The sequence below is a fragment of the Phodopus roborovskii genome, unplaced genomic scaffold, assembly GCF_943737965.1.
Source record: "Phodopus roborovskii unplaced genomic scaffold, PHOROB, whole genome shotgun sequence".
In the NCBI taxonomy this organism is placed as follows: Eukaryota; Metazoa; Chordata; class Mammalia; order Rodentia; family Cricetidae; genus Phodopus; species Phodopus roborovskii.
Genome location: NW_026125944.1, coordinates 272,824 through 298,127, shown reverse-complemented (window position 1 = coordinate 298,127; position 25,304 = coordinate 272,824). Strand labels below are relative to the sequence as shown.

The window sequence follows — 25,304 nt, the reverse complement described above, 5'->3', positions numbered from 1 at the left end:
TATGTTCTTAGGTAGAGGTGACAAGAGGAAAAGAACGTTCAGTGGCCAAGTAGGCAGCTGATTGGCTGGTGTCCAGAACGCATCACGATAGAACCTCGAATATAAGAAACGGTTTCTTCAGACAAAGTTAGTCGCTGTCCAGCTGGTGTAGCGACATGGCATGTGAGAACTAATGCTGCCTAAATTGAGGGTCTCAGGGCGGAGCGGGGAGTCCCCGAGCCCCGCCCCGCCCCGCCCCCCGGGGTCCCAGCCAGGGCCCCAGCGGAGGCAGAGGCGGCGCCTGCGCCTTGCCGCCCAAGAACCACCAGTGGTTCTCAACTCAGCTCCGAAGATGGCCGACTATGCTTTTGCGGGTACCAGTGGCAATACATCTTTGCGGGGTCTACGAGAACGCTTGGGTGAGTGGGCTAGGTATCCCCCAGGGGGATAGCGACCCTCAGGGACAGTGGGGTTACTGTCGTCCCAAGAGTCAGCAGAATGGCAGGGCTGGGCAACTTTTCTGGGGGGAGTCCCCCTCGTCCCATCTGGTCTGTGGTCCCCTCATCTCTCTAAACACCCTGGGATGGGACTATAAAAATCGGAGGACCGGGACGTGAAGGAGAAATGGCTGAACTGTGATGTCAACGGCCCAACGGCCATTCCAGGGCAGGTGCCATCGAACCTAGGCTCCGGCCCCGCCTGCCCTCAGGGACCAGCGACACCCGTGCAACTGCAGAAAAACGCAGGGATGAGTGGGTGCCGGTTCGTGCTGGGCATAGCTGCAGTCGGGGTGGTCCTGCCAGGATCAGGAAGTTTGGGGTTGCTCTGTATCCCAAGATGTTGGTACTTTCCAGGTCAAGGTCAAGGGAGGAGGGAACTGGGACTTAGGGCTTAGAAAGTTAGGAAGAAACTGATTGTCTGCAAAGTTGCCCTGCAATAGCACGTGACTTTGTCCCTAGGCTGGACTGAATGAGTATCTGCACTTAGCAATGCTTTCTCTTCAACAAGTCCTATAACCAAAACTTTTTCCGTTGGGGAGAGGGAAAGCTGGCGGGTTGTGTTATTCTGAACAACTTTGGCAGCATCTGCTTAATTCAGGAAATTGTGTGAAAAGGCAGTATTCCTTGATGCTTGCTTTCGGCTTGCTAACAATCTGTTTTCCCCAGATATGCCTGTAAATAAAATGCTTTTGATTACTACTGAAATCCTTTGGGAGTTTTACGTTGTAATTAAAAGGTTAATTTAGATTGGCTGAGATTCAAAGACCATGTGTTACTGAAGAACACTTTGCATCAACTTTCTGAAACGTGTCAGAAGCAAGTACACTTTTACCATTCCATAGGGGCAAAGTAATACTCCTTGAGCCTCTAGCTTATTGTAGACTCTAGAGAGTTTGCAATCAATTACTATACTGTTTATTGACATTTATAGCTCCCTGGTATTAGTCTAAAGTAATTGAAATTAGTTAGCATGTAGTCTAATGTATTGAAGGAGCTCCAGCCTGATACCCCCAACATTGTTTATTGAATGTTGGAAAACAGTTAAAATTATGAGGCAGTTGTTTGCATTTAAAGCAATTCAAACTAAAAGAAAAAAAAAAGAAAGAAATCCCTTTAAGCCATGCAAAAAAAGGGAGGGGGGATTTAATCCTGATCCGTTGTTTACATCCTAGCTGCCTCTTGAACATTAGGTTGAAAACACCAGGTTGGATTTGCACAAAGCACCGGTTTAACTGCCCTCCAGCTCCCAGCATTTTCTGTAGGAGTAAAGGAGATACAGTGAAATGTTTATTCTAAAAGGTCAATTTTATCTCCTGCTGGAATGCTAACTGCATGAGTTAAAAGGGTGCTCTGAACAAATAACTTCTGGGTGAACAGTACAATTTACATACGTGTATTTTGTAAATGTATGTATGAACACACATCAGATGTGCCTACATGTGCTTAGTGAGTTACACATTTCAGTATGCTAATGCTGTACACTAATGCTGTACACTAAAGAACTGTACTTGTTTTCACAGAATATGTGTCATACAATTCTACACAATTGTTTTGAATTAAAACTGTTCAGCCAGCTTATCATGAAAACCTTTGGAATTGTCACTTTTCGTTTCTTGTTTGTTTAAATTCACACATGGTTTCTCAGTTGAATACAGCATGCTCAGATTGAGCCCTAGAAATGCAGGCAAAGCTAATAAGGCTGAGAGCCAGATGATCAGCCTTTTGGAGCTGGGGAAACCTTCAAGTTAGTTCTCAGTTGAATACAGCATGCTCAGATTGAGCCCTAGAAATGCAGGCAAAGCTAATAAGGCTGAGAGCCAGATGATCAGCCTTTTGGAGCTGGGGAAACCTTCAAGTTAGTCTAGCAGCCAGAATCCCAGACTCACAAATCCTGAGCAGCTTCTACAGTTTGAATGTGTGCTGTATTGGACAGCTTGGTATTTGTGTTAATATTTAGGATTGTACAGTCTGCTTGGAAATGTGCTCTTAACCATTGCGGCTTCTGGGTACAAAGATTGCAGTAGTTTCTTACCAGTCTTTTTCTGTAGGTTTTCAGTAGCCATTTGTTCTCCTGGAACCAACTGTTGCAAACCAAAGAAAGTTTTTAAAACATTTTCTTCTTTACAAAACAGATTAAAAAGAATGTGTGGTAGTATGCTATTTAGAAATGATGTGTGCACAAAAATGCCAGTAGTTGAATTATGAGTAAGTCGGAGAAGAATCTAATCTTTAAGTTTAACTAGGTCATAGTTTATCTGAGCTGTTAGGTCCCTGGGCCTTACAACCAAATCCTTTTTCTTCTCTGAACTGATGATCCCTATGGCAACAGTAGCAGGGTTACTTTCAAGGGTACCTTTTAAAATGCTTCCCAGATAGCTTTTCTGCAATGCAGCCAACATCACAGAACCCATTCACTCTGTGAGCACTAGGGCAATCTCTCTAGCATCTTAGTTATTTTAGCTGTTTTGAACTGTCATAACTCTCTTAATAGTTAATAAGCAGACCTGCGAAGTATGACCTGGATCATACTTGCTGGGCTTTTTTCACTTAACTGGGCAGTGGTGGCACACACCTTGAATCCCATAACTTGGGAGACAGAGGCAGATGGATCTCTGTGATTTCAAGGCCATCCTGGCCTACAGAGCAAGTTTCAGGACAGGCAGAGCTGTCCTGAAAGGCAGAACCATGCCCTGAAAAGTCAATAAATAAATAAAATAAAAATAAACCACCCAGTTTTCAGTCTTCTCCAGGCCCTTTACCAGGATTGTGGGGTAATTTTGGATGCAGCTGGCCATGGAATTCAAGGTTCAGGGATCCTCTAGAATATATATATATATATATATATATATATATATAGTTTTTATTTCATTAGAAACAAGCTTGTTTTACATATGAATCCAAGTTCCTGCACCCTCCCCTCCTTCCCTGTCCACCCCCAACCCCCATCCCATCCCCTTTCTGCTCTCCAGGGAGGGTGAGTCCTTCCATGGGGATCTTCAAACTCTGTCACATCATTTAGATCAGGGCCCAGGCCCTCCCCCATGTGTCTAGGCTGAGACAGTATCCATCTATGTGGAATGGGCTCCCAAAATCCATTCCTATACTAGGGATAAATACTGTTCCACTATCAGAGACCCCATAGATTGCCCAGTTTTCCCAACTAACACCACATTCAGGGAATCCTGGTCGGTTCTATGCTGGTTTCCCAGCTATCAGAATCCATGGTAATGTACTCTCTTTTCCTCAAGTTACACACGTAGGACCTTATTGATGCTTACCACTTTTCTGTATGCTGACAGAAAGCATATTTCTGTCAGAAAGCATACACAATTTATATGTATTTGCCTTACATGTTTTTGTGACTGTCCTTGTCTCTTCATAATGCATTTGAATGGAGCCTTAGGGGTGCTGAGGACATGGGGGTGTGGCTCCATGGGGGAAGGGTACATTGCTTAGCATATATATTAGAGGCCCTGAGTTCAATCCCAATCATCACAGAGAAAAGAAAGAAGAAAGAGGAAGGAAGGAAGGAAAGAAAGAGAAAGAAAGAAAATGAGATACTTTTTAAACAGTTCCAAGTGCTTGAGTTTCACTCACATAGAGGAGGTTCGGGCTTGTTATACACGTAGGCAACTAGTGTATAAATAGCCTAGAAAGTGCCTGATGTGAGTAATTTATAAATGTCTTATAATATTTGACTCCATCTCTGAGTATCTGTTAGTAGATCTTTAAATTCCTAATTTTTAAAAGATTTTGATTTTACATGTGTAAATGTTTTGCCTCAGTGCCTGTGAAGGCTAGAAGAGGGCATCAGGGCTCCTGGAACTGTGAGTTTTAAGAGGGATGTCAGGTACCAAGTAAGTGCTCACAACTGAACCAAGTCCGCTGCGAGGGCAGGGAGTGCTCAAAAGCAGAGTCACCTCTCCCGCCCCAAATCTTAATTTCTTATTTTGACAGAAAATATTCCCCTCAATTTCTTGCAAACTCTTTAAAAAAAAAAAAAAGGTGTAGTGTTTTGTGTGGCGCATTTTAAAGCCATTCATTACTGACCTGTCACTTATCTACAAGCTTTTGTACTGCCACTGTCATCCACAACTGGAATTGTCTTTATGTCCACAAGTACCATTCGCTTGCAACTTTGTACTAAAGTGTTATTGAGCATCATAAGTACGTAACCCATCTTTTGCTGACCAAGATTAAACAATAATGTTTGCACTTCATAGAAATGATCTGTTCTTTTACCATCAATGACAAATGGTTGTAGTTTGCTGTCCTTGTATTAACTGTTAATATCTAAGGCTTTTTTTCCCTTATCTCCCTGTGTTTTAGTTGCCGTGGCTCAAGAACTAGCCGAAGAACGGCGACGTAAACGTGGTATTGATTCTTCTGCAGTTACTACTAAGAGATCGTCATGTACACCTGGTATACTTTCAAAGATGTGTTGATATATCAATGATGTAGCTTTGAAATGAAATTTGATGCCATAAGCTGGGTGGTGGTGATGCACGCCTTTAGTCCCAACACGCAGAAGGCAGAGGCAGGCAGATCTCTGTGAGTTCGAAGCCAGCCTGGTCTACTGAGTGAATTCCTGAACAGCCAAGGCTATACAGAGAAGTCTTGTCTCAGAAAACCTAATTAAATAAAAAATTTATATACTAATGGGTAATTTTTTTTGTAGTTTTAGATGGCTCTGTCCTTAAAAATGACATCAAGCAGCAATTAGCCAAAGAACGCAGAGAAGAACGGAAACGTCAGCAAGAGGGTATGCATGTTAGATAATTCCCTTTACATATAGGCTATATATTTCTGACTTTGTTTTAATAACTTTGCTTAACCTGTTTATATGACAGCTTATAATTTTTATTATGTAAAATATATTAAGTTCATTTGCTAACCCATACCAAGAAGGTCCATGAAAAACCTGTAACCAAATTAATCATTGAAGGTGTAGCTTCGGTTATCTGAAAACTGAGGCCTAGAACTTTCTTCAACAATAGTGCGAACAAGCAGGATGAGATTGCAATGCAAATGGGACGTGGTATAAATGAAGACTTATAAAAACTTGGGAGCATGCTTTGCAACTCTATGTATTTCTTTTTTGATCTAAATCAGCTGACAAAGTAAATGCTCAAATTTATGCAAGTGGAATGCTCCAAGTGATTATCATTGTAACAGCATAGATAGTAATGTTAGGGAGAGTATTTTATAACTGTGTAGATATCAATCCTCCAGTTGCAGCCAGAGAAAACCTGAATAGAGTAAAGCATGCCCTTCCATAGTGGGTAGACCTCTGAGTCTATTCATGTATCACCTGCCTGTTTAATAGCATCTGGAGAAAGGAGGACTTTGAAGGAAGATTCAGAATAGAATGAAGCAAAACATAGATCCCAGTCATGTGTTCTTTAATTTATATTTTAAAACACACCATGTTTTCCTGATAGTTTGATTTTAGCTCAAACAAGCAAAGATACGGCATGAAAGAAAACATTTCTTCCTACTTCGGAATTTTAGTTTGGATTGGCCAAGAGTCAGCTGGCTTAGAAATGCCAGTTCTTCACAGTTCAGTGAACACCTTGTGAAAAGTGGTTCTTTAGTGGCCACGTATGTTTATACACATGAGCTGTACATGTTATTTACTGGACCAGGTTATGTTGTCTTAAGAATAATAATGAGATAGCTCAACATTCTTTTCCTCCTTTGTGTTTAATGTGGAAAACTTGCCTTGGCTTTAACACTATGAAAATGTACTTGGAATATTTCAGCCAACAAGGAAAAACAACTGCTTGCGAAGGAACAAAAGGCTAAGCTGCAGTACGAAAAACAGTTGGAAGAAAGACACCGCAAACTGAAAGAACAAAAGGAAAAGGACGAGCGACGCCGAGTATCTGCAGAAGAAAAAAGAAAACAGAAACAGGCGGAAGACAAAGTACGAACTTCAGAGTCTGTTCGTTTAGTGTTGGCATTGTGTGTATCTGAAATATTGGTTAGCCCTTTTCTGTACTTACTGGCCCGGTAGAAAGGAAGGGATCAACCTACTGTTTTCCTATTTTTTTTTCTCTTTTCCTTACCCTCAGTCCAAGTGCTTAAACACTCATTTCAGGGAAGAAAGAAGAGGCATGAAGGTCCAGAAACTGTTGGCCTTTATATGCAATTCACAGTGTACCTTGGTTTGGGGTTAGCTCCACATTATTCCCTAACACCTGCATAAAGACCCCAAACCTACCAACCCATTTCTCTGACAGGTCTCGTCCGGAAGGCTGATTCCCTGCTAGAGAATGAAGCAGTAGAGACAGTGTTGAGAATCAGCCAATGTAATAGGAAACAATAGTGAGGGAGGGTCCCTGGTGGCCAGAGACAGTCCAAGACAGTGCCAGCCTAGGAAAAAGACGAAGGTGAGAGAGAAAAAACACAGAATGGAAGAGCAAATGTCAGTATAGACAGAAAGGGGATCAGAGACATGGCAGGAGAAAAGAGGACAAAAGGGCACCAACTCCAAGAGCCAGTTGGGGTGAGGCTCATCCACAGCCTCGTACATGGACATGGTAAATAGACTAACACATTTCTCTTTAGCCTAAGATGCTATTGCTGTGTGACAGGTGCTGCTAGGAAATGACAGAAAACCTCGGACCCTGAAGTTGCTCTGCTTGCTGCAGCGTAGTCCATGGTATATTATAGTACAGGAATGTGAAAGTCACAAGCAAAGAACTCATTTCTAAACTTGTACTTATTCGACCACAATATGGCAAGTGATTTGCGTGGCTGTTGTCCTGACCAGTTTAGGGTTGCAGCTGCAGTCAAGATAAACACACTGCTTGCCTTAACCAAAAATTCTTACTTAGTGCCAAGATTTAGTCCTTATAGATATGAAACTAGTAGATAAATAACTTTGGCTTAGATTTTACACAGCCATGCCACTTTTTCCTGTTTCTTCACACACACACACACACACACACACACACACACACACACACACACACACGCATGCACGCACAAAGATAATTCCAAAACAGACTATGCCATATGGCAAAATAAATGACTAAGAGATCAAGCAGAAGTGAAAATTGAAGTAGGCAAACATGTGAAGTATAGGTATTATTGGCATGCATACAAGTACACCACTCAATCTGTACACTCACTGCAGAAGTTTGACTCTTGAGTTTCCTGATGATAAAAGAGAAAAGGGAAACATGGTCTATTTCTTCATGTAGCATCCACAAAATAAGAAATGAGTAATTCAGGGACAGCACTGGTATTCTTTGATGAAACAGAAGCATGTCTCCAATTCTTTTTAAACTTTTGCCTATTTGAAAAGGAAATACAGTGATGGGATTAGTTTTAGAAACAATATTTTATAATTGTGGTAATATAATAACCATATAAAATGGTCTGGCAAATTATTTTAAATAGGAAAAATTCAAGGCTGTCGTGTCTCGTACAATGGAGCGATGCAACCGTGCTGATCAACGACAAAAGAGGTGGTCATGGGAGGGCGGTGTGACCAACACTGACAAATCTGGTAAGTAATATAGTTGTTAATGGGGGTGGCGTTTTGAGCCAGGGTTTCTCTGTGTATCCCTGGCTGTCCCATAGACCAGACTGTCTTCAGACTCAAATCTACCAGCCTCTGTCTCCTGAGCGCTGGGATTAAAGGTATGTGGCACCACCACCCAGTACTAGTTGTTAAATTTAAGTTCGTTAATGTCTATTTTTAACTGTCAGTTATCTGACAGTATCTGCAACATAATCTAGTCTTTATGTCCTAAATGGAAACATTGTACAGAGTAAATTCCTATCACCTGCCAAAGCAGAACAGATGAGATTTTAGAACAGATTATAACTTAGAAAACTTTATTTAAATTTGCAATCAACACAACAATAACAAATACAAAGTCACCTTAGCCAATGCTTTTTTTTTTTGTTATTGTTATTGTTTGGCTTTTTTTAAATTAACTAAGCCCAAGGCTAGAGAATTAAGTCATCAGGACAGCACTTGCCTTGTAAGCTATAAGTCTCTAGTTTGCTCCTCAGAACCCACTTAAAAACAATCCAGGTATGGTAGTATACACATAATTACAGCACTGGCAAGGCAGAGACTTACTCATAATAGCTAGTAACACTAATGTATTATTTCTTGAAGTACATCATTGAAAAACTAATTTTCACATGGCTCAATAGTGTTAATGTGTACCTAATTTTACAAGTCTTCTTTGACTTTTTGCGACAGGGTTTCTCTGTGTAACAGCCCTGGCTGTTCTGGATTTCACTCTGTAGACCAGGCTGCCCTTCAACTGCCAGAGAGATCTGCCTGCCTCTGTCTCTCGAGTGCTTGGGAGTAAAGGCATGTGCCACCATTACCCAGCTTTGATTTTATAAGTCTTAAAGAGAAGTAATTCTTGCTTAACTAATGGCTAATTCCTGAGCTAGAATAGTTCAGATAAAATGGGAAGTATTTATACAGAGCCAATTGTTTTCCCTTATAGTTTTATTACCTTGTGACATCTATACCAAATATAAATGGATTTTCATTTAAATATAATTTATATATAAGAATAATTTATCAGTTATTCTTAGACACCATCATAGATTGTGCCTAAAATTAAATATTACATATTATTCACAATTTAGGAAGATTGCCAGTGTCAATATTACACGTTTTCCTCAATAATTTTTATCAGTTTTATTTTGTTTTTTGAGACAAGTGTCTTTCTGTGTATCCTTGGCTGTTCTGGAACTCACTTTGTAGACCAGGCTGTCCACAAACTCACAGAGATCCGCCTGCCTCTGCCTCTGAAGAGCTGGGATTAAAGGAGTGCACCACCAACGCCCTTCCATGCCCGGCTAATGATTTTCATCATTTTCTAAGTAACTATTTTCAACTCAAATAAGATAATGAATAAAATTTTAAGGTTTGGGGTTGTGAACTACATAATATTTGAAACTTAAAAATTCTTACAAGTAGGAGTTGAAAAAACTCAAAGGTCCATTTTCCCAACACCCTCCCTGGGGAGCAGAGAGGGGATGGGTTGGGGTTTGTTGGGGTGATAGGGGAGGATGGGAGAGTGAGGGAACTGGGATCGACATGTAAAACAAGCTTGTTTCAAATCTAAATAAAAGGGAAAAAAGAGGTGAAAGGAATTTTAAAGTGTGTAATAAAATGAGTGAGCCACTCCTGAAATCTTAAACAGTTTCTAAAATAGTAATATTCCCTTGCACTTGATGCTTAGGAAAAACAGACAGTAAACGAAGTTCCTCGCTGAATAGAAAAGACAACCCATTTCATCCCAGTGTTGATGTGGAACACGTGGACAGCACGCCTGGTGAGCAGTTATTTCTAAGTATCGATCTTAAATGCTGGCTTAAAGAAATGTGTTTAGCTCAGTTTCAAAAGTTGTTCAAGAAGACATACATATGCGTATCATACTAACTGAGCAGATTATATTTAGGAATACATGTATATGTATATGTACATGTTCCAACAATTAATGAAAAGAGCTCATGAGTCTGAAAGAGCCAGGAGGGAAGGTTTGGAGGGACAAAAGGGAAGGAGAAAATGATGCAATTATCCTATTCTCAAAATAAAAGAAGCTTTCAAGAAGTCACTAAAGAAACTACAAGTCAAACTATCCCTTGTTGTACTAAAAGAATGAACCAAATGAAAGAGTCTAGAGTAAAGCGGAGGAAATATAGCATTGTTAGTATAAATTATGAGTAGAAATAGATTTACTGAAGGGTGACTTTTGATTTATTTTAAACATCATTTGAAAATTATAAAGATTGCCCCTAATTAAAGCAAAGCTTTACTCTGTTGTCCTTTTTTACTCTGTTACCCACTGATTTTTTTGCACAAAATCATAATTATGATTGAAATTTCTTTAAAGTGTTTATGTTTATATTTATCTGGTAAATACATAAGTGTGTGTGTGTTTGCATACAAGCTACAATGTATGTGTGAAGGTCAGAGGACAATTTGTGGGTGTCAACTTGGTAAAGTTGTGGGTTCCAGGGACTAACTATAGTCTATTAGTGGCAAGTGTCTTTACTCACTGAGCCATCTCAAAGTTCCCCATCCAACTCCCCACTGCCTCTTATTTTATAGATCTCACACTGTAGTCCTGGCATAGTCCAGGATGGCCTTAACTTTAGGGCAATCCTACTGTCTCAGCCCCTTGAGAACTGACATTACAGGCCTCAGCTATTACGCCTACCTAGTTTTAAAGAGATTTTTTTTTCCTTTTTCCTTTTTGTTTGTTTTTGTTTTTGAGACAGGGTTTCTCTGTAGCCTTGGCTGTCCTGGAACTCACTCTGTAGATCAGGCTGGGCTTTAACTCACAGAGATACATCTACTTTGACTTACTTTTTTTGCGGCAGGGTCTCATGAATGCAGCACCACCACCCAGCTTTAAAGCGATTTCTTTCTGACAGCTTTTCTCCCCCTACAACTTCCCTTTCATGTTCCCCTTGCATTGTTTCATACTGTCTTAGTTTGCTTCTTTTTGCTATGATAAAACACTGACCAAAAGCATCTTTGGGAAAAAGGGTTGTTTCACTTATAGTTTGTAGCCCACCGTTGAAGGTAGCTCAGGTAGGAGGAACTCAGGCAGGAGCTTGAAGCACAAACCACAAAGGAATACTGTTACTGTCTCATTCCCCTGGCTTGCTCATATATACTTCTTCGGGAGATCAGACCCTATATCACTCAGCAATCAAGAAAATGCCCCTCACACATGCTCATAGGACAACATGATGAGGGCAATTAGTCAAGGTCCATTTTCCCATGTGTCTCCAGTTTACATCAAATCAAGAATAAAATCTAAGCAATATACGTAATGACCCATTCCACTCCAGAGGATGTGCCTTAATTGATTCAGGTGAAATCATTTGGGAAGAAATGCAATTTGTGCTAGGGATCTTTATAAGTATAAAGATTTATTGGAGTAAAATGTTGATAAAAAAATCACTTTTAACAAGAGAGTTTTATTCAATTCTAAGTAGCATTTGGCAGAGAAGCTTTGTCAGGGGACATGGCCATTGCCTGCCAGAGGTCTTTATCTGTAGGAATACCTGCAAAAGTAAATTTGTAAAGAACCATCTTTTTCTCCGTGTGTGTTCCACCATAGAGACACAAGGAGAGAAATAATTCTGATATATCCTGCATAGTGCCCTTGGTGTTACTGTGTTATGTGGTGGCCTTTATCTTTACATATATATGACAGTTTAGTTCAGTCATAAGACAGTTGTTACTAGTGATCACTCTTCCATTTATTTGTATGTGAAACCTCAAAATGAATGTTTTTGCCTACACTCAAGATTTTGCAAGACTTTAACATATTTTTTATATTGAATGAGAAAATATTCTTTGTTGACTCTTCTAAAACAATCAAGTATGAAGTGTTTTATATAATCACCTAACTGAGATCTCTAGGTCTGGCTCAATAGTTAAGAACACTTGCTACTCTTGCAGAGAACCCAGGTTAGGTTATCAGCACCCACATGGCAGCTCACAAATATCTGCAAATGCAGTTTTAGAGGGTCCAACTTCTCTTCTGGCCTCTGAGGGCACTGGCCATGCAGGCAAACACTCATGCACATACAATAAAAATGAATAAATCTTTTAACAATGTGGTTGAGATTTTGAAATACAATGTGATTCAAATAGAAAATGTTTCACTACAAATATCCACCTTCCAGGGCCAGCTTATTTTCATTTGTAGCAAACCACTGTGATTACAGGGACTCTGTTCTTGATGTTACTTCTGTAATATTAAATTTGTAATGGTTCTACTCTAACATGGATACTGAACAGAGAAGTGTATTATGTGAAATTCCTATAATGTTCTTACTAAACTGAACTTCTACTCTTTTTTAAAAACATTTTTTTACATAACACTTTTCTATTCTTATAATACTATGTACACAGAGTGTTTTTATCTAATCAAATTGCTACCTGGATATGGAAATTTTTTTCTGTCCTCATTCACTTACAGGCATGACCAAATATGTTTTCCGCTATGTGACTGTACCAATGTTTACTAGTGATGAGCTAAAGTCTTCTGCAATGTTCGGTAAATCATCAGTAAAAACACCAGTTCCAACAAACTTAGAAATAACACCAACAAAGAAAGTAGAAACACCCCTCCAGGAAGATGTGGAAAGACCAGCAAAGGTGACTGCAGAAACACCACCCAAGATGAACACAGAAGGACCCTCTCAGGCAAACATGGGTGGACCATCTCATGTGGGTGGACCATCTCATGTGGAAATAGCTAATCTGGACATATCACTCCAGAATGTGGAAGACATCTCTAAAGATAAAGTGGGCGTTCCCTCCAAGTTGAATATTGAAGTACTCGATGATGGGAACTCAACAAATTACCCTGAATCAAATGCTGAAGAATTCCCCACAGTGAATATGGATGCCTCTCCAAGTGTTGGACCATCCCCCATTGTGAGCAAGGATTCATCCCCTGTTCTGAGTACGGGATCATCCTCCTTTGCAAGTGTGGAAATATCTCCTGTTGTCAGCATGGATGCCTCACCTGAGGAGGGCATAGACACCTCACCAGAATTAAGTATGGACTCAGCAAGTGCTGCGGCCTCAGAAGGGAATATAGAAACATCTCTTAAGACCAGCAGGGAATTAAACTTTGAGGCAAGTGTGGAAGCGCAGCCTGAGATGAATGTTGAAGCATCACTCAAGGTGAGTGTGGAAGCTCAGTCTATACAAGGTGAGTATCAGCATAGACTAGGCAAGATGAGTAGGCACAGCCTAGATGAACATTGAAGCATCACCCAAGTTGAGTGTGTAAGTACTCCTTGAGGTGAAGGTGGGAGTTTCACCTCAGGCAAGAGGAGGAATGCCACACTTGACACAAAATCACCTCCCAAGGCTAACGGGGGAAGACTCCAGAGATTTGGTAAGCAATTAATGTGAAATATTTTGAGGAAAAAGGTTTGTGAGGAATGTTCTGGACCATTCAGTGAGGTTTATAAATGGAATTAGATTTTGAAGTAGAAGATTTTAAAAATTTATTTCTCTGATTATACTTGCATTGTGAAACTTCTTAGCCTAGAAAAAAAGTATCCAAGTTTCATGAATTAAAGGAAAATTGGAGGTTTTAGGGACTATGACTATTTTATTCAAAATACTTTCTTCTGAAAAGGTAGATATAGTATAATAATTGTTAGTAATTTATTTATTTATTAAATTGGTATGTTCAGAGCCTAGAAGTGGACAAACAAAACTTCTATTTTACCAACAAGAAACAACTACCATCCCAGATACCATGTTACAGATGGCCATCATCTCCCACGCTTGGGTGGCGCCCACCCTCTCCCATGAAGGCTGTGTAAGTAAACTATTTGTAGTCACTTCTGATAGGCATTTTACTGGAACAAATGTCATATCAGTGATTCATAAATGAAATAATACAGCATGCAAGGTAAACAATTGCAAATGGGAAAAGTGAAGTAGCTTTATTTTCTCCATTATAAAACTTTCCAGTTTACAAATACCTTATAGCATCAATACATTGCATTGCTTACAAGTATATACTGAAAAGTTCTAAGCACACGTTTGTTACTTTTTCTCAGCAGGCAGAATCAAAAGATCCGACCTCCATCCCCTCTACCAGTCTCATCAAGACTATCAACGAAGACTTCTCTATCATATAAAATAACCCCAGTTCAGAATATCCTATATGTGCCAAACGCATTAGGTATGATAACAAAGAAAAAAGAAACCATCCAAAAGCGTATGGTCAACACAGGTAAATTCTTTCCCTAAGAAATGTATTTTAACAACACAGAAAATCTTGAAGTGCTTGAGAATCATAATTTTATCCCCTCACTAATGGGACTTTGGGTTGTGATCTTCCTATTAGATAGATAAAGAGAATTAAGCAAGCACTGGTTTACTGGAATGCTTTTTCTCTGCTTGCTTATCCACCGCTCTGTTTGGAAACTTCATGTTTGGAACCATAGTTAGAAGCATAAATTGGATGAAAGGGTTGGGCTATGGTCCTTGTGGGCCCTTCCAGCTCAGATATTGGCTTGTTCTTAAGAGTTTATTCAGCTACATGTGGTTGGATATGTTTTCATCAGCTGTAGTCCAGTTTTCATGCACATACATGACTTAAGGCATATCCTGATTTGTGCTGTATCCATGTTCACACTATTGATGCTGTCTGTAACATGTGTATTTACATGTCAATGCTACTTGGTCTCAAATGTCCTTGGAACTTTGTTTTTATAAGAAATTCCAATGAATTTTCTGAATCAAGTGATCTTTTTGTTACAAATTAGTCACTCTTGGTGTCCAGAGAATTTTCATTTCTACATAGTTTATCAAAAACAACAAAATTAGCTATATAAACTAAATATTATAATATGCCTTCATGTTGAGCCAGGCATGAAGGTGCACAGCTTTAATCCCTATACTCAGGAGGCAGAAGCAGGTGAGTTCGTGGCTAGCCTGGTCTACATAGTGTGTTTCAGGACAGCAGATAGTGAGAATATATATGTGTGTATGTATGTATGTATATACATATGTATATACTATATATGTATATATATATGTGTGTGTATATATGTATGTACATACATATATATTTATATATAGTGTGTGTATGTGTATATTTATGCATTGTGTAACTTCTTAGACCAAGTATCATTGACATGTAAAAATGCATGTTACAGGCAACAGTGTTAACATAGATACAGCACAAATCAGTGCATGTGTGTGCATGGGAGAGAGAGAGAGATCCATGCAAAAAATCCTTCTTTTAATGATAGTCATGGCTTCTTTTGTTACCTACAGCTACCACTGTATGATAAGCACATGTATATAGAGATATCAAAGTTTAGGTAAGCAGCAATAAAATGATGCACAAATTCCAGATATAACATGATTGGTTAAGTGTTCAAGATATTTACTCTTCATTTGAATCAGGCATAAATTTGGCTTCAGTATATTTTAATCTTCCCTCAGAGTCCTTGATTTGCCTGTCTGTAAATAGTTAAGCCAAAGTAGAAGTACATCATTGATGTTGAATATTTGAATATGCACGTGTTTGAAAGAGACAACACGTTAATTCTCTTTTGTTTGTTTGTTCTGTTTTGTTTTTTGAGACAGGGTTTCTCTATTATTTTGGAGCCATTACTGGGAACTCGTTCTGTAGACCAGTTTGGCCTCGAACTCATAGAGATTCACCGTCCTCTGCCTCCCTAGTGCTGGGATTAAAGGGATGCGCCACCAATGCTTGGCTAATTCTTTTATTAGGAAGGAGTTGCCATTTTGAACAATTCCCCTTAGTAGCATGTGATTAATTTTGGTTTGTGCTCTTTTTTTTTAATGTTTGGGGTAACTCATTTATTTCTTTGTGGGTTTGAGAGGAAATTGTTTCCCTAATCAATTGTTTCATATGTCTCGTCAAACTAGAATCTGGTAATAAAAGTGTGCCAAGCAGTGAAGCGGCCATGAAAGTTTCAATTGAGGTACACCATGCTGCTTATGAACAACAAGGCAAACAAGACAAAGAAAAAATCCAGAAAGAGACAAAACAAAGGTGAACACAGAATAACCCTTTCTATCCCTAAACCTTGGCGGGGTCCAAACTTTAAAATTTGCCCTCAAATTCTAAGTTTCAAAACAGTAATTAACTTTTTCTCTGGTGAGAAGTGAATCGTTGATTTCTAGGCAAGTAAAAAAAAGGAAGGAAGAACAGCCCAGTGGTGGTGCTCGCCTTTAATCCCAGCACTCAGGAGACAGAGGCAGGTGGATCTCTGTGAGTTTGAGGCCAGCCTGGTCTACAGAGCAAGTTTCAGGACAGACAGGACTGTACACAGAGAAACCCTGTCTCAACACTTCCACCTGGGGGGGGGGAGGGTAGAAAACACTTAGGTGTTATAACTGGCTGAGTAGAGTGCTAATCCTTTTCAGTTTCCATACATCCAGCACAATTAAGGTGTGCTAGGACAATGTAGAAAGAAACTAAGGTCATATCCAGGACACAATCTCAGTAGCAGTACCTAGACAATCACATATTACTGTGTGCCTTCACTTGAAAGACAGAGGGACAGGGTTGGTGGGGGGGGGCTTGTACAAACAGAAACAGATACTGAGATTCATCTCTATGTCATCAGGGTCTAGGACAATTAATTAGTCCTAGAAGGTGTACTTGACAACACATTTCATGTCCCAGCTATTTTATGTTGTATCTTATAATGTAAATCCCTATCCACTGCGGTCAAGAAATACTATATAGTACTGGCTTTATTAACACGTATCAAGTGTTTAAAGTATAGTTGCTTGGTAAAAAAGGGAAAGGAGATACTTTAAAAAGCAAGAGATTTATAAATTGGAAATTATTGTTCCTTGTCTTCTGCAAACCAAGTTAATTTAGCATTTGGAAGCACTGAATACTGTCACATCATTAGACCTTGTCATCCCTAGGTGATGGTTTGCTCATATTTAAAAAGACCTCAGAGGGTGTGTCTCTAACATAAAGGCTGGCTGTTTTTCTCTTGCATATGTATCCATGTGTAAAGTAGTCTGGTACTTGTGAGAAATCCTTTGGCATACCCAAAGGCCTCATTTAAAAGGGGTGACATGTGCCAGGCAGTGGTGGCTCATGCTCCCTGAACTAGGGAAGCAGAGACAGGCATATTTAGGTGAGTTCGAGGCCAGACTTGTCTGCCGAGTGAGTTTCAGGTCAGGCTCCAAAGCTATAGAGAAACCCTGTCTTGAAAAACCAAAAATGGGTGGTGGGGGGTAACATATAACTCTTGGATAGTAAGAACTCCAGAAAATATAGTACATCTTCCATAAATGTAATTATATTAATATACCCAAACAATTTCACCATAAATGCTCCCATACTCCTGTAAACTCTGTATGTTAGCAGATAAGTAAATACCAAAGTTATTTAAATAACCCTCAGTGTTGCAAGAAAATCAGAATGTATGGCAGAGAGAATGGATGAAGTCCCAGCAGAAGAATTCTCACCACACAAAGATGAGCAACAAAAAGATCTGACAAAGAGACGTTTTGAGCCAGCAGAAGACCAGAAAGAACAGCTACAGGTTTGTAGCCTTGCCACTTCTGCTATACAAGAGAAGCTGCTTAGAAAGTGCAGTTGCAATGCAAAGTAGCCATCTGGGCCACTGAACAGACACAGCATTCTCTGGCTGCACTTTGACATTACAGTCTCCAAAACCCACATTGCCATAAGCCAATTGATATTCCCAGTTTTATTTTTATTTATTTATTTTTTAAATGAAAACAAACATTTATAGACAATATTTGGGAATTTGGGCGTTGTTCTTTCCAAACTATTTCCGATATTCCCAGTTTTAATCTCAACATGAGGAACTGTATTAAAGGTCACAGCTTTAGGAAGGCTGAGATGACTGAATTAAAGTAAGGTAGGCCCTGTTCAGAAGGGTAACCTTGATATCTGAAACATTTCAAATAACATTAGCCTCAATCTGTGCTTTTTAACAAGGCTTTGAATATGGATTATAAATGGCCACCAAGCTTGCGAGTATTTATTTTTTAAGCTAAAAATTTCTTGTCATCGACATATTTTGAAATTGATTATATTTCTTGAACAAATTTCCTAGAAAGGGGACAATGCCATGATGAAATCTCAGGACAGTGCTGACAAGAGAAAGATGGAACAGGAAAGAATTATGCTACAAAATTTGCAAGAAAGATTAGAAAGGAAAAAGGTAACACTGTTTCATGTGCTTTGCGTTAATGATGGGAGGAAGTTATCAACACATTTTTCTGAAAATCCTCAATCAAGTATGTGTTAGTTCCCGGCTATCTGCCCACTGTGGTTGCTTATCTAAAGTGCTGACTTCTGCACAGCACTGTCCTCTTTTTGGTGGTATTTGTACCTCACGGTTGACATTATAGCCAAGTTTCAATATCTCAAACCTGTAGGGTCAACGTTCCTTTTAGCAGGATGAGTCCGGGTTAACAGAGGATAGTGGAAGTTAGAGTTTCTTCTAAACTGGGCTGAGTTGGCACTACATGTGGTGGGAATTAGTGATGCCTCTTGGAAAGGCCAGTGTTTGCATTGTTTGTAAGGTAGGACCTCATTTTATGCAACTTCATGTGCTTCATCTAGGAATCCCTGCCTGGCCAGGTCTCTGTCACCCTGAGGCATCCAGCAACCCAGAGTTCTCCTCGCCTTAAGCAGTAGAGAGAATTCTCATCCCCCCTCCCTGGAGTGCATCCTTCCTCAGCCTTCTGTTGGTTTAGGAACAAGATCTCTTAGAACATGCATTGAAGTACATTGTTTAAATGTATGTTTGCCTCTGCCATGGTCTAAGAGTTCCGAGTAGTTAGCAATGCAATGTGCTTAGTCTAGCTGACGAAAATAGTCTAACTGTGAAAATTAGAACATGAAATTGCCATTTGGGTTTTTGTGTTGTGATAGCAAGAACAATCACTGCCATTCACAGAACTTTATAACTGAAATCTGGGACAGAAGAGGCACCCAACTGCTGCCCTGAGATTTTTGTTAAGTCTGGAGTTTGGGGACAATCACAGGCATTGCCTGCTGCAAAATGGATCAGTCACCTGTTTTGGGGCCACTGTTTTTTTTTTTTTTTTTTTTTTGATTTGTTTTTTGTTTTTGTTTTTGTTTTAATCTCTTTTACATTTTCATTTTTATTTCCCTTTGAATAGAGGGTTGAGGAAATAATGAAGCGGACAAGGAAGACAGATGTGAATCCCTCCAAGGTAGTCTCCACTCCTACCAGAATATCTATGACTTCCTCTTGCTTCCTGCTCTTGGCATCTCCTCATTTTTACCAGCCTGGTGGTAATGAAGCATGGTGTCTGTCATGTTTGTGTTTTCCCGATCCTTAAAAGCCCAGAACTTGGCTCTGTCTCTAGTTTGCTTTCTTCTTCTCCCTGTGTGAAATGTTGCTTAGATCTTCTTACCTAAAATGCTGGGGTTGACTTGTCTTTTTCCTAATTTTTAGATAGTTCCTTGAATGTTCTAGACCTTGCTTTTGTTGTTTTTATATCTGTAGCTCTCTCCTCTCTCAATCTGTACCTAGTCTTACTGTCATTTTCTGCTGGGGAAAAGACCCTGATGTGAATGTTGAATTTATCAACATCTTCCGGTAACCCTATCACTTTTTATACATTTACTGAACACGTGGGCATCCACTTTTCTCATCTGCTATTTCTTGCTCATTTACAGTTTTTACCTAATCTAAGTAAGAGTCCGTTGGAGGTATCCGTTCCTATCTTTTAGTATCTTTTGATGAACCAGAGCTCTTCAGTGCAGCAAATTAATTTAGACCATACCCCTGTGGTGATGGCTTTTAGCATCTGTTTTCTATTTGCCTCTCCTGGCACGTTTTCTGAAAACAGCACATGCACACAAGGCTTGTTTTCCCTACATTCTGAGCCATTCACTTTCAGTTAGAAATTGCTCTTTTTAATGGTCATACTAATCCCCAGCCACCATCGAAGAGCAGGACAATGTCTGATGGAAATGTCATTTCTGGAGTCACCACCTCAAAGCTAGTTCTACTCAATGGCCCAAGGCCTTTCACATCAGCAGGTGCTCTGAGTTCCTCTTGTCTTTGCTGACTCTTCTCACCCTGGCTTCACTAGCATCCTGAGCAGGGGATGAATGGGCTGTAGGCTCTGCACTCTTGTTCAAGGAACCAGTTCATTCTCAAGTGTCCCTCTAGCTGAATGACAGAATTAAGGCCACCTGCCCATCATGAGGTCAGTTAAAGAGATCAGGTTTATTTTTTCTACCTTTTATTCAAAATGTCAAAAATTAGCCATCACTCTAGTCTTTTCTTGCTTTGAATTCTAAAACAGGGCGATTAAATACATAAGCCTCGGCTTTCTCTCCTAACCACAGGCTTCGGAAATAGCCGATAGATCTGAAGAGGATGAAGCTGATGATGAAGGTGAAACAGAAAGTGATGAGGGCTCCCTTGAGATACTTCCATCAGGTTTGCTTATCCCTCATGGTTACACACGGAAGCCAACAGTGCTACTACTGAAGCGATTATTGTGAAAATGTAGTCAGAGCACAGTGACTCGAGCCCCTGGATCTGCTTTTGAGTCAGAGGAGGGGCAATAAGGACATTTGCAGTCAAACCAGACTCAAAAAAGGAACAGTGCAAGGGCAGGAACAAGGAATAATCCTGGCCTTTGACCCATCAACCTATATTAGCAAAGAAATCCCTTAAAGATGTGTTTCCCATCACCACCAGTGAATTAAGAGTCAGGCAAATGCATGTATATGCCGGCCTCAGAGCGTTGCCTGCCTGGCCTTTCTTGCTTTGGGCAGGGACACCCTCCTCCCAATCCTAACACACTAGGATCAGAGGTTTTGATTTGTTTGTTGTTGAAATTCCATCTTTAATTATCTTCTCCACTCTCCAGGAATGAAAGCACCATTTACCAAAGTCAAAAAGTTTCACAAAAATTCCAAGAGAAGGCCTCAAAAGCTAGTGTTTCTGCAAGCAGGATCTGGTGAGATTGATGCCGAGAAGAATATATATTTTAATGGAAACGTGAAAGCTGTCAAACAAAATGACCCAAATGACACTACAACTCAAGCAAAGGGCTCTAAGTGAGTCCACTTAGCACTTTTTTTTTGTGGGAGAAGTGTGAATGACATTCTTAGAATCCTCAGAAATATATATTACTGCTTGAGCACTTAGTTTGCATATATCAAACATTATGTCAAGTAAGTGCCCTACTTAACAGAAACAAAATAGTTCCCACAGAAGTTTTGCTGGGTCAGAATTATCCCCTCATCTGTTTTGTTTTGTTTCTTTGAAAAAGGGTTTCTCTGTGTAGCCCTGGCTGTCCTAGAACTCACTCTGTAGATCAGGCTGGTCTTGAACTCACAGAGATCCGCCTGCCTCAGCCTCCCGAGTATTGGGATTAAAGGCGTGCACCACCGCCTAGCAACCCCATCTTCTACAGACTAACAAACTGGGCCACAGAGAGGATTTAGGTTTTATTTGCCAAATTCAAACCCACATTCATCTGACACCAAATTGCTTGTGTTTGTGTGGTGAATGGCTGTGGTTTCTTTTTTTTTTTTTTTTTGCATATAGAGTATTTTTTATTTAATTTTATATAACAAAGTCCAATTAAATGAAAACAAACATTTATACACAATATTTGGGAATTTGGGCTGCTCTTTCCAAACTACTTCCTGCTGGTAAGGGGCGCTGCCTTGTTGGGGGATTCGAAGAAGATTCAGATATCCTAGCTGTAGTCTGTAGGGCTGTTTTGTCCAGCTGTTTGGAATGTAGGATCAGCTTGTACTCTGTTTCAGGCGGTCTGGTGTGATCAAACCACATTAGTCTGGAAGGAATCCACATCTTTTCATTTTCTGTGGAAACAAAAATAGAAATACTTTTCCCCAGTAACTTGTTCTTCAACTTAAATTTTGGAGTCAAAGCGTTTTTTTTTTTTTTTTTTTTTTTTTTTTATTATTATTATTTTACATGTCGATCCCAGTTCCCTCTCCCTCCCTCCCTCCCTCCCCCCCAAGCCCTCCCTCCCTCCTTCCCTCCCTTTTGCCCTCTCTACCCTCTCCCATGCACTCTAAACACCCTCCCCTCCCAACCCCCCACCACAATACAATATGTAGGGGAATGCCATCCAGTTGGGGTCATGTAGATCTGACAGGTCCTGTGAAGTAGGGACTAGGGCTTCTCTCCTATCTCTAGAATAAGGCAGTTATCCCTCCATGGGGGATATGTTTGCAAAGTCCTTTGTGCACCAGGGATACATCCTGGCTCCACTGTCTGAGGTCTCTTAGACTGCTCAGACCTTCTGGCTGAGACCCATATTCAGGGGAGTCCGAGTCAGACCTCTGTTGGCTTCCCAGCTATCAGTCTAGTGGCCCTTAGCTCCTCCTTTGTTCAGGTAAGCTGTCTCTATGTACTTCTACCGCATGGTCTTGTCCTCTCCATCTGCTTCTGGGTTCTAGTTTGACTCAGTGTTTATGTATGGGTGTTTGCTCCTGTTTTCAACAGGCATTAGTTGAGGACTCCATGGAGAAGTTAGTTGTTGATCTCACTCTCCGGGAAGGGCATTTATGATAGCCTTTCCACGGAAGCTGAGATTGTTAGTTGGGAGCAGTCTTGTAGTTCCCTCGACCTTTCTTTGTGTTCAACTTTATCTTCAAACCAATATTGGCTCCCCTTTTATGTTCTCTCTCTCTGTCTCTGTCTCTCTCTCTTTTCCTATTTTCCATTCCTAACCAGGCTCAATCCTCCTAGTCACACATGCCTTCCTCCCCCCCCCCCCCTCCCCCCCCCCCCCCCCCCCCCCCCCCCCCCCCCCCCCCCCCCCCCCCCCGCGCCCCCCCCCCCCCCCCCCCCCCCCCCGGGCCCCTTATACTTTTCCCACAAAACACCCCCCTCCCCCCCCCCCCCCCCCTCCTCCCAAATTACACCCCGCCCCTCCTTTCCTCCCCCCCTAAACCCCAAAACCCCACCCCCCCCCCCCCCCCCCCCTCCCCCCCCCCCCCCCCTTCCCCACCCCCCCCCCCCCCCCCCCCCCCCCACCCCCCCCGCCCCCCCTTCCCTTCTTCCATTTCTCCCCCATCATCCAAAAAAAAAAACCCCCCCTCTTTTTTTTTCCCCTCTCCCCCCCCCCCCACTCCCCCCCCCCCCTTTCCCATTTGGGTACACAACCCCCGGGCCCCCCCCTGGAGAGTAGAATTATTTGTTGAAAAGGAACACTGCCCAGATGATAACCTAAACAATTCTAAAGCTCCGAGGTCCACTGGAGTAGTTGTCTGCTAAGAGACTAGGTTCTGGTTCCAGCTCAAAGGGGGCACCACACTCAACTCTTGCACCAGTTCTCTAGTTGTTTCTTACCATCTGTGTCCTTAACTGACTTTAAGAGAGGCAATAGGGCTTTGGAGTGATGGCTCAGTGGGTAAGAGCACTTGTTGTGCAAACATGAGGATCAGAGTTCAAATCCCACATCACACAAGAAAAGCCAGGTGTGGCCACATGCCCTAACCCTCAGTGATGATGGGATTTGGAGCTAGAAACAAGACAATCTCTAGGGCTTGCAGGCTGCCAGTTTAGCTCTGGGCTCAGGCAGAAAGTGGTAGAGCAGAATATCAAGTATCCTCCTTTGTCATCTTCAACACACACACACACAGAAACACGCGTGCATGTACACACCTACAGTTCCTGGGTTTGGGTATGCTCAGATGCTCTTGTGCCCTGGTATTTCCAGGGCACCTTAGCACTGTCTAAGATACAATTTGAATGCCAGCATGTTCTATGATCTATATGGTCTCTTCCAAGCCTTCTCACTCTAGGATGTGGAAAGTTGTTTTAGTATATCCAAAAACCTCCTGAGAAGTTAGATAATAAAGCTCCTTTCATGGTGTTTGGAATAGCCAGGGTTCTCACTACAAAATTTCATTCCAGGATACCCACTAGAAAACCACCTGCCAGGACATCGAGAAGCAGAAAAACAAGGGAAGCCAACTCCACCATCCGTTCTTCTCTAAGTGTCACCACCAATCAGGAGTGGGTTTGTGACAAAATTGTAGATCTTGGTCACACCACTGAATCACCTGTCAAAAAGACCACTGCTGCTAGCAACAAACAAAATTTGAAGGATTCTGTGACAACTTGCCAAGGTGCTCAGGTCCCTTTGGACCACAAGAAACGAGGCAAACCTGTTTCTACTCCGTTGACGAAGGTTTTGTCTCACCTTCACATTTCAGGGAGAGCAACTGATCTCACAAATCCCTTTGCTTGTGAAGGCTCCAAAATGGCCTTTGGGGGAGAGGAAGAAGATAGTGGTGAGTCTGTGGGAATGATCTAGAGGAATTTTCCATTAAGTTACATTTGAAAGAATATGCAATTTGATAAGGATTTCTACACTCTGCATCTCCTGCCACATACAAAATATAAGTTCTTTTCAAAATCTGGCTTCCCCTGAGCACTTGCTACTCTGGCTACCAAGCAAGAACAGTGGAGAACAGAGAGCAGATCTTTACAATCTGTCTTTCACCCTGTGTTCACCAAACCAAAGGGCTATTGTTTGCCGATTCAAGAAGTTATCAGGGTTGGGAAGATGGTTGTGGGGACAACCTTTAGGATTGTTTGAGCCCTAGCTCCCATGTCAAAAGCCAGGTGTAATCTTAGCACTGGGGAGGCGGGGACTGGAGGACCCCTGAGGTTTGCTGAACAGCCGGTGTATGTAAACAGTCATTCCCAGATTCAGTGAGGCCCTGTATTTAAAAAAAAAAGCCTCCACACTCGCCAGGACAAAAGCATGCATACACACGTGCAGCACACACACACACACACACACTAAGGCCACCCTCCCTCCCCCGGCCAAAAAGTATGCGTTCTTCAGGTGTTGATGTGGGGAGCATTTAAAGAAGAGCACCAAGGTGTCAGAATGTTAAGAGGGCTTGTTTGGGGAGTCACCCCAAAGGAAAGCTAGGGTGAGTTACCATGACACTATAAGCACCCACTTTACTAATCTTTTCTTTTCTACCTTGCTAGATGTGTAAACCCTATGGAGTCTTGGGGATTAATCATCTTCTACTCTATATTAAAACTCTCAAGGCCAAGACTCAAAATTGTCTCCTTCATACTTGAAACTGGCAAAGGAAATTACCATCGAAAAAAGGAAGAAAAAGGAAAACAAACAACCCCATCCAATCGTCACCTCAACACCTACTTAAGAAAATGTTACTATCACCTTGTTCTCTAGTGAGAGTTTTAAGTAAAGAGGTCTCTGTTTTCCTTGGGGGAAAAAGTCTCTATTGTCTCTTTCTTGAG

General features: G+C 41.1%; 1 protein-coding gene across 1 annotated transcript; it reads left to right on the top strand.

The window, feature by feature from the left end:
* The first annotated feature begins 211 nt into the window (after window positions 1-211).
* On the top strand, window positions 212-25,069 carry Map7d3 (MAP7 domain containing 3). The gene is made up of 17 exons (XM_051179114.1): window positions 212-398; window positions 4,809-4,901; window positions 5,158-5,241; window positions 6,242-6,405; window positions 7,887-7,995; window positions 9,704-9,796; window positions 12,464-13,176; window positions 13,698-13,825; window positions 14,070-14,245; window positions 15,916-16,042; window positions 17,417-17,558; window positions 18,099-18,206; window positions 19,174-19,227; window positions 20,375-20,468; window positions 20,905-21,094; window positions 23,934-24,313; window positions 25,026-25,069. Exons 1-17 carry the CDS (start codon window positions 332-334, stop codon window positions 25,031-25,033), a joined length of 2,730 nt encoding a protein of 909 aa, XP_051035071.1. The 5' UTR covers window positions 212-331; the 3' UTR covers window positions 25,034-25,069.
* The last annotated feature ends 235 nt before the right edge of the window (window positions 25,070-25,304 follow it).

Excerpts from the sequence above, each read along its gene's own strand:
- Map7d3 (XM_051179114.1), top strand. The coding sequence starts at position 332 with ATGGCCGACTATGCTTTTGCGGGTACCAGTGGCAATACATCTTTGCGG. Across the intron at positions 16,043-17,416 it reads CAGAAAGAGACAAAACAAAG|TGTTGCAAGAAAATCAGAAT; the intron begins GTGAACACAGAA and ends AATAACCCTCAG. Across the intron at positions 17,559-18,098 it reads ACCAGAAAGAACAGCTACAG|AAAGGGGACAATGCCATGAT; the intron begins GTTTGTAGCCTT and ends CAAATTTCCTAG.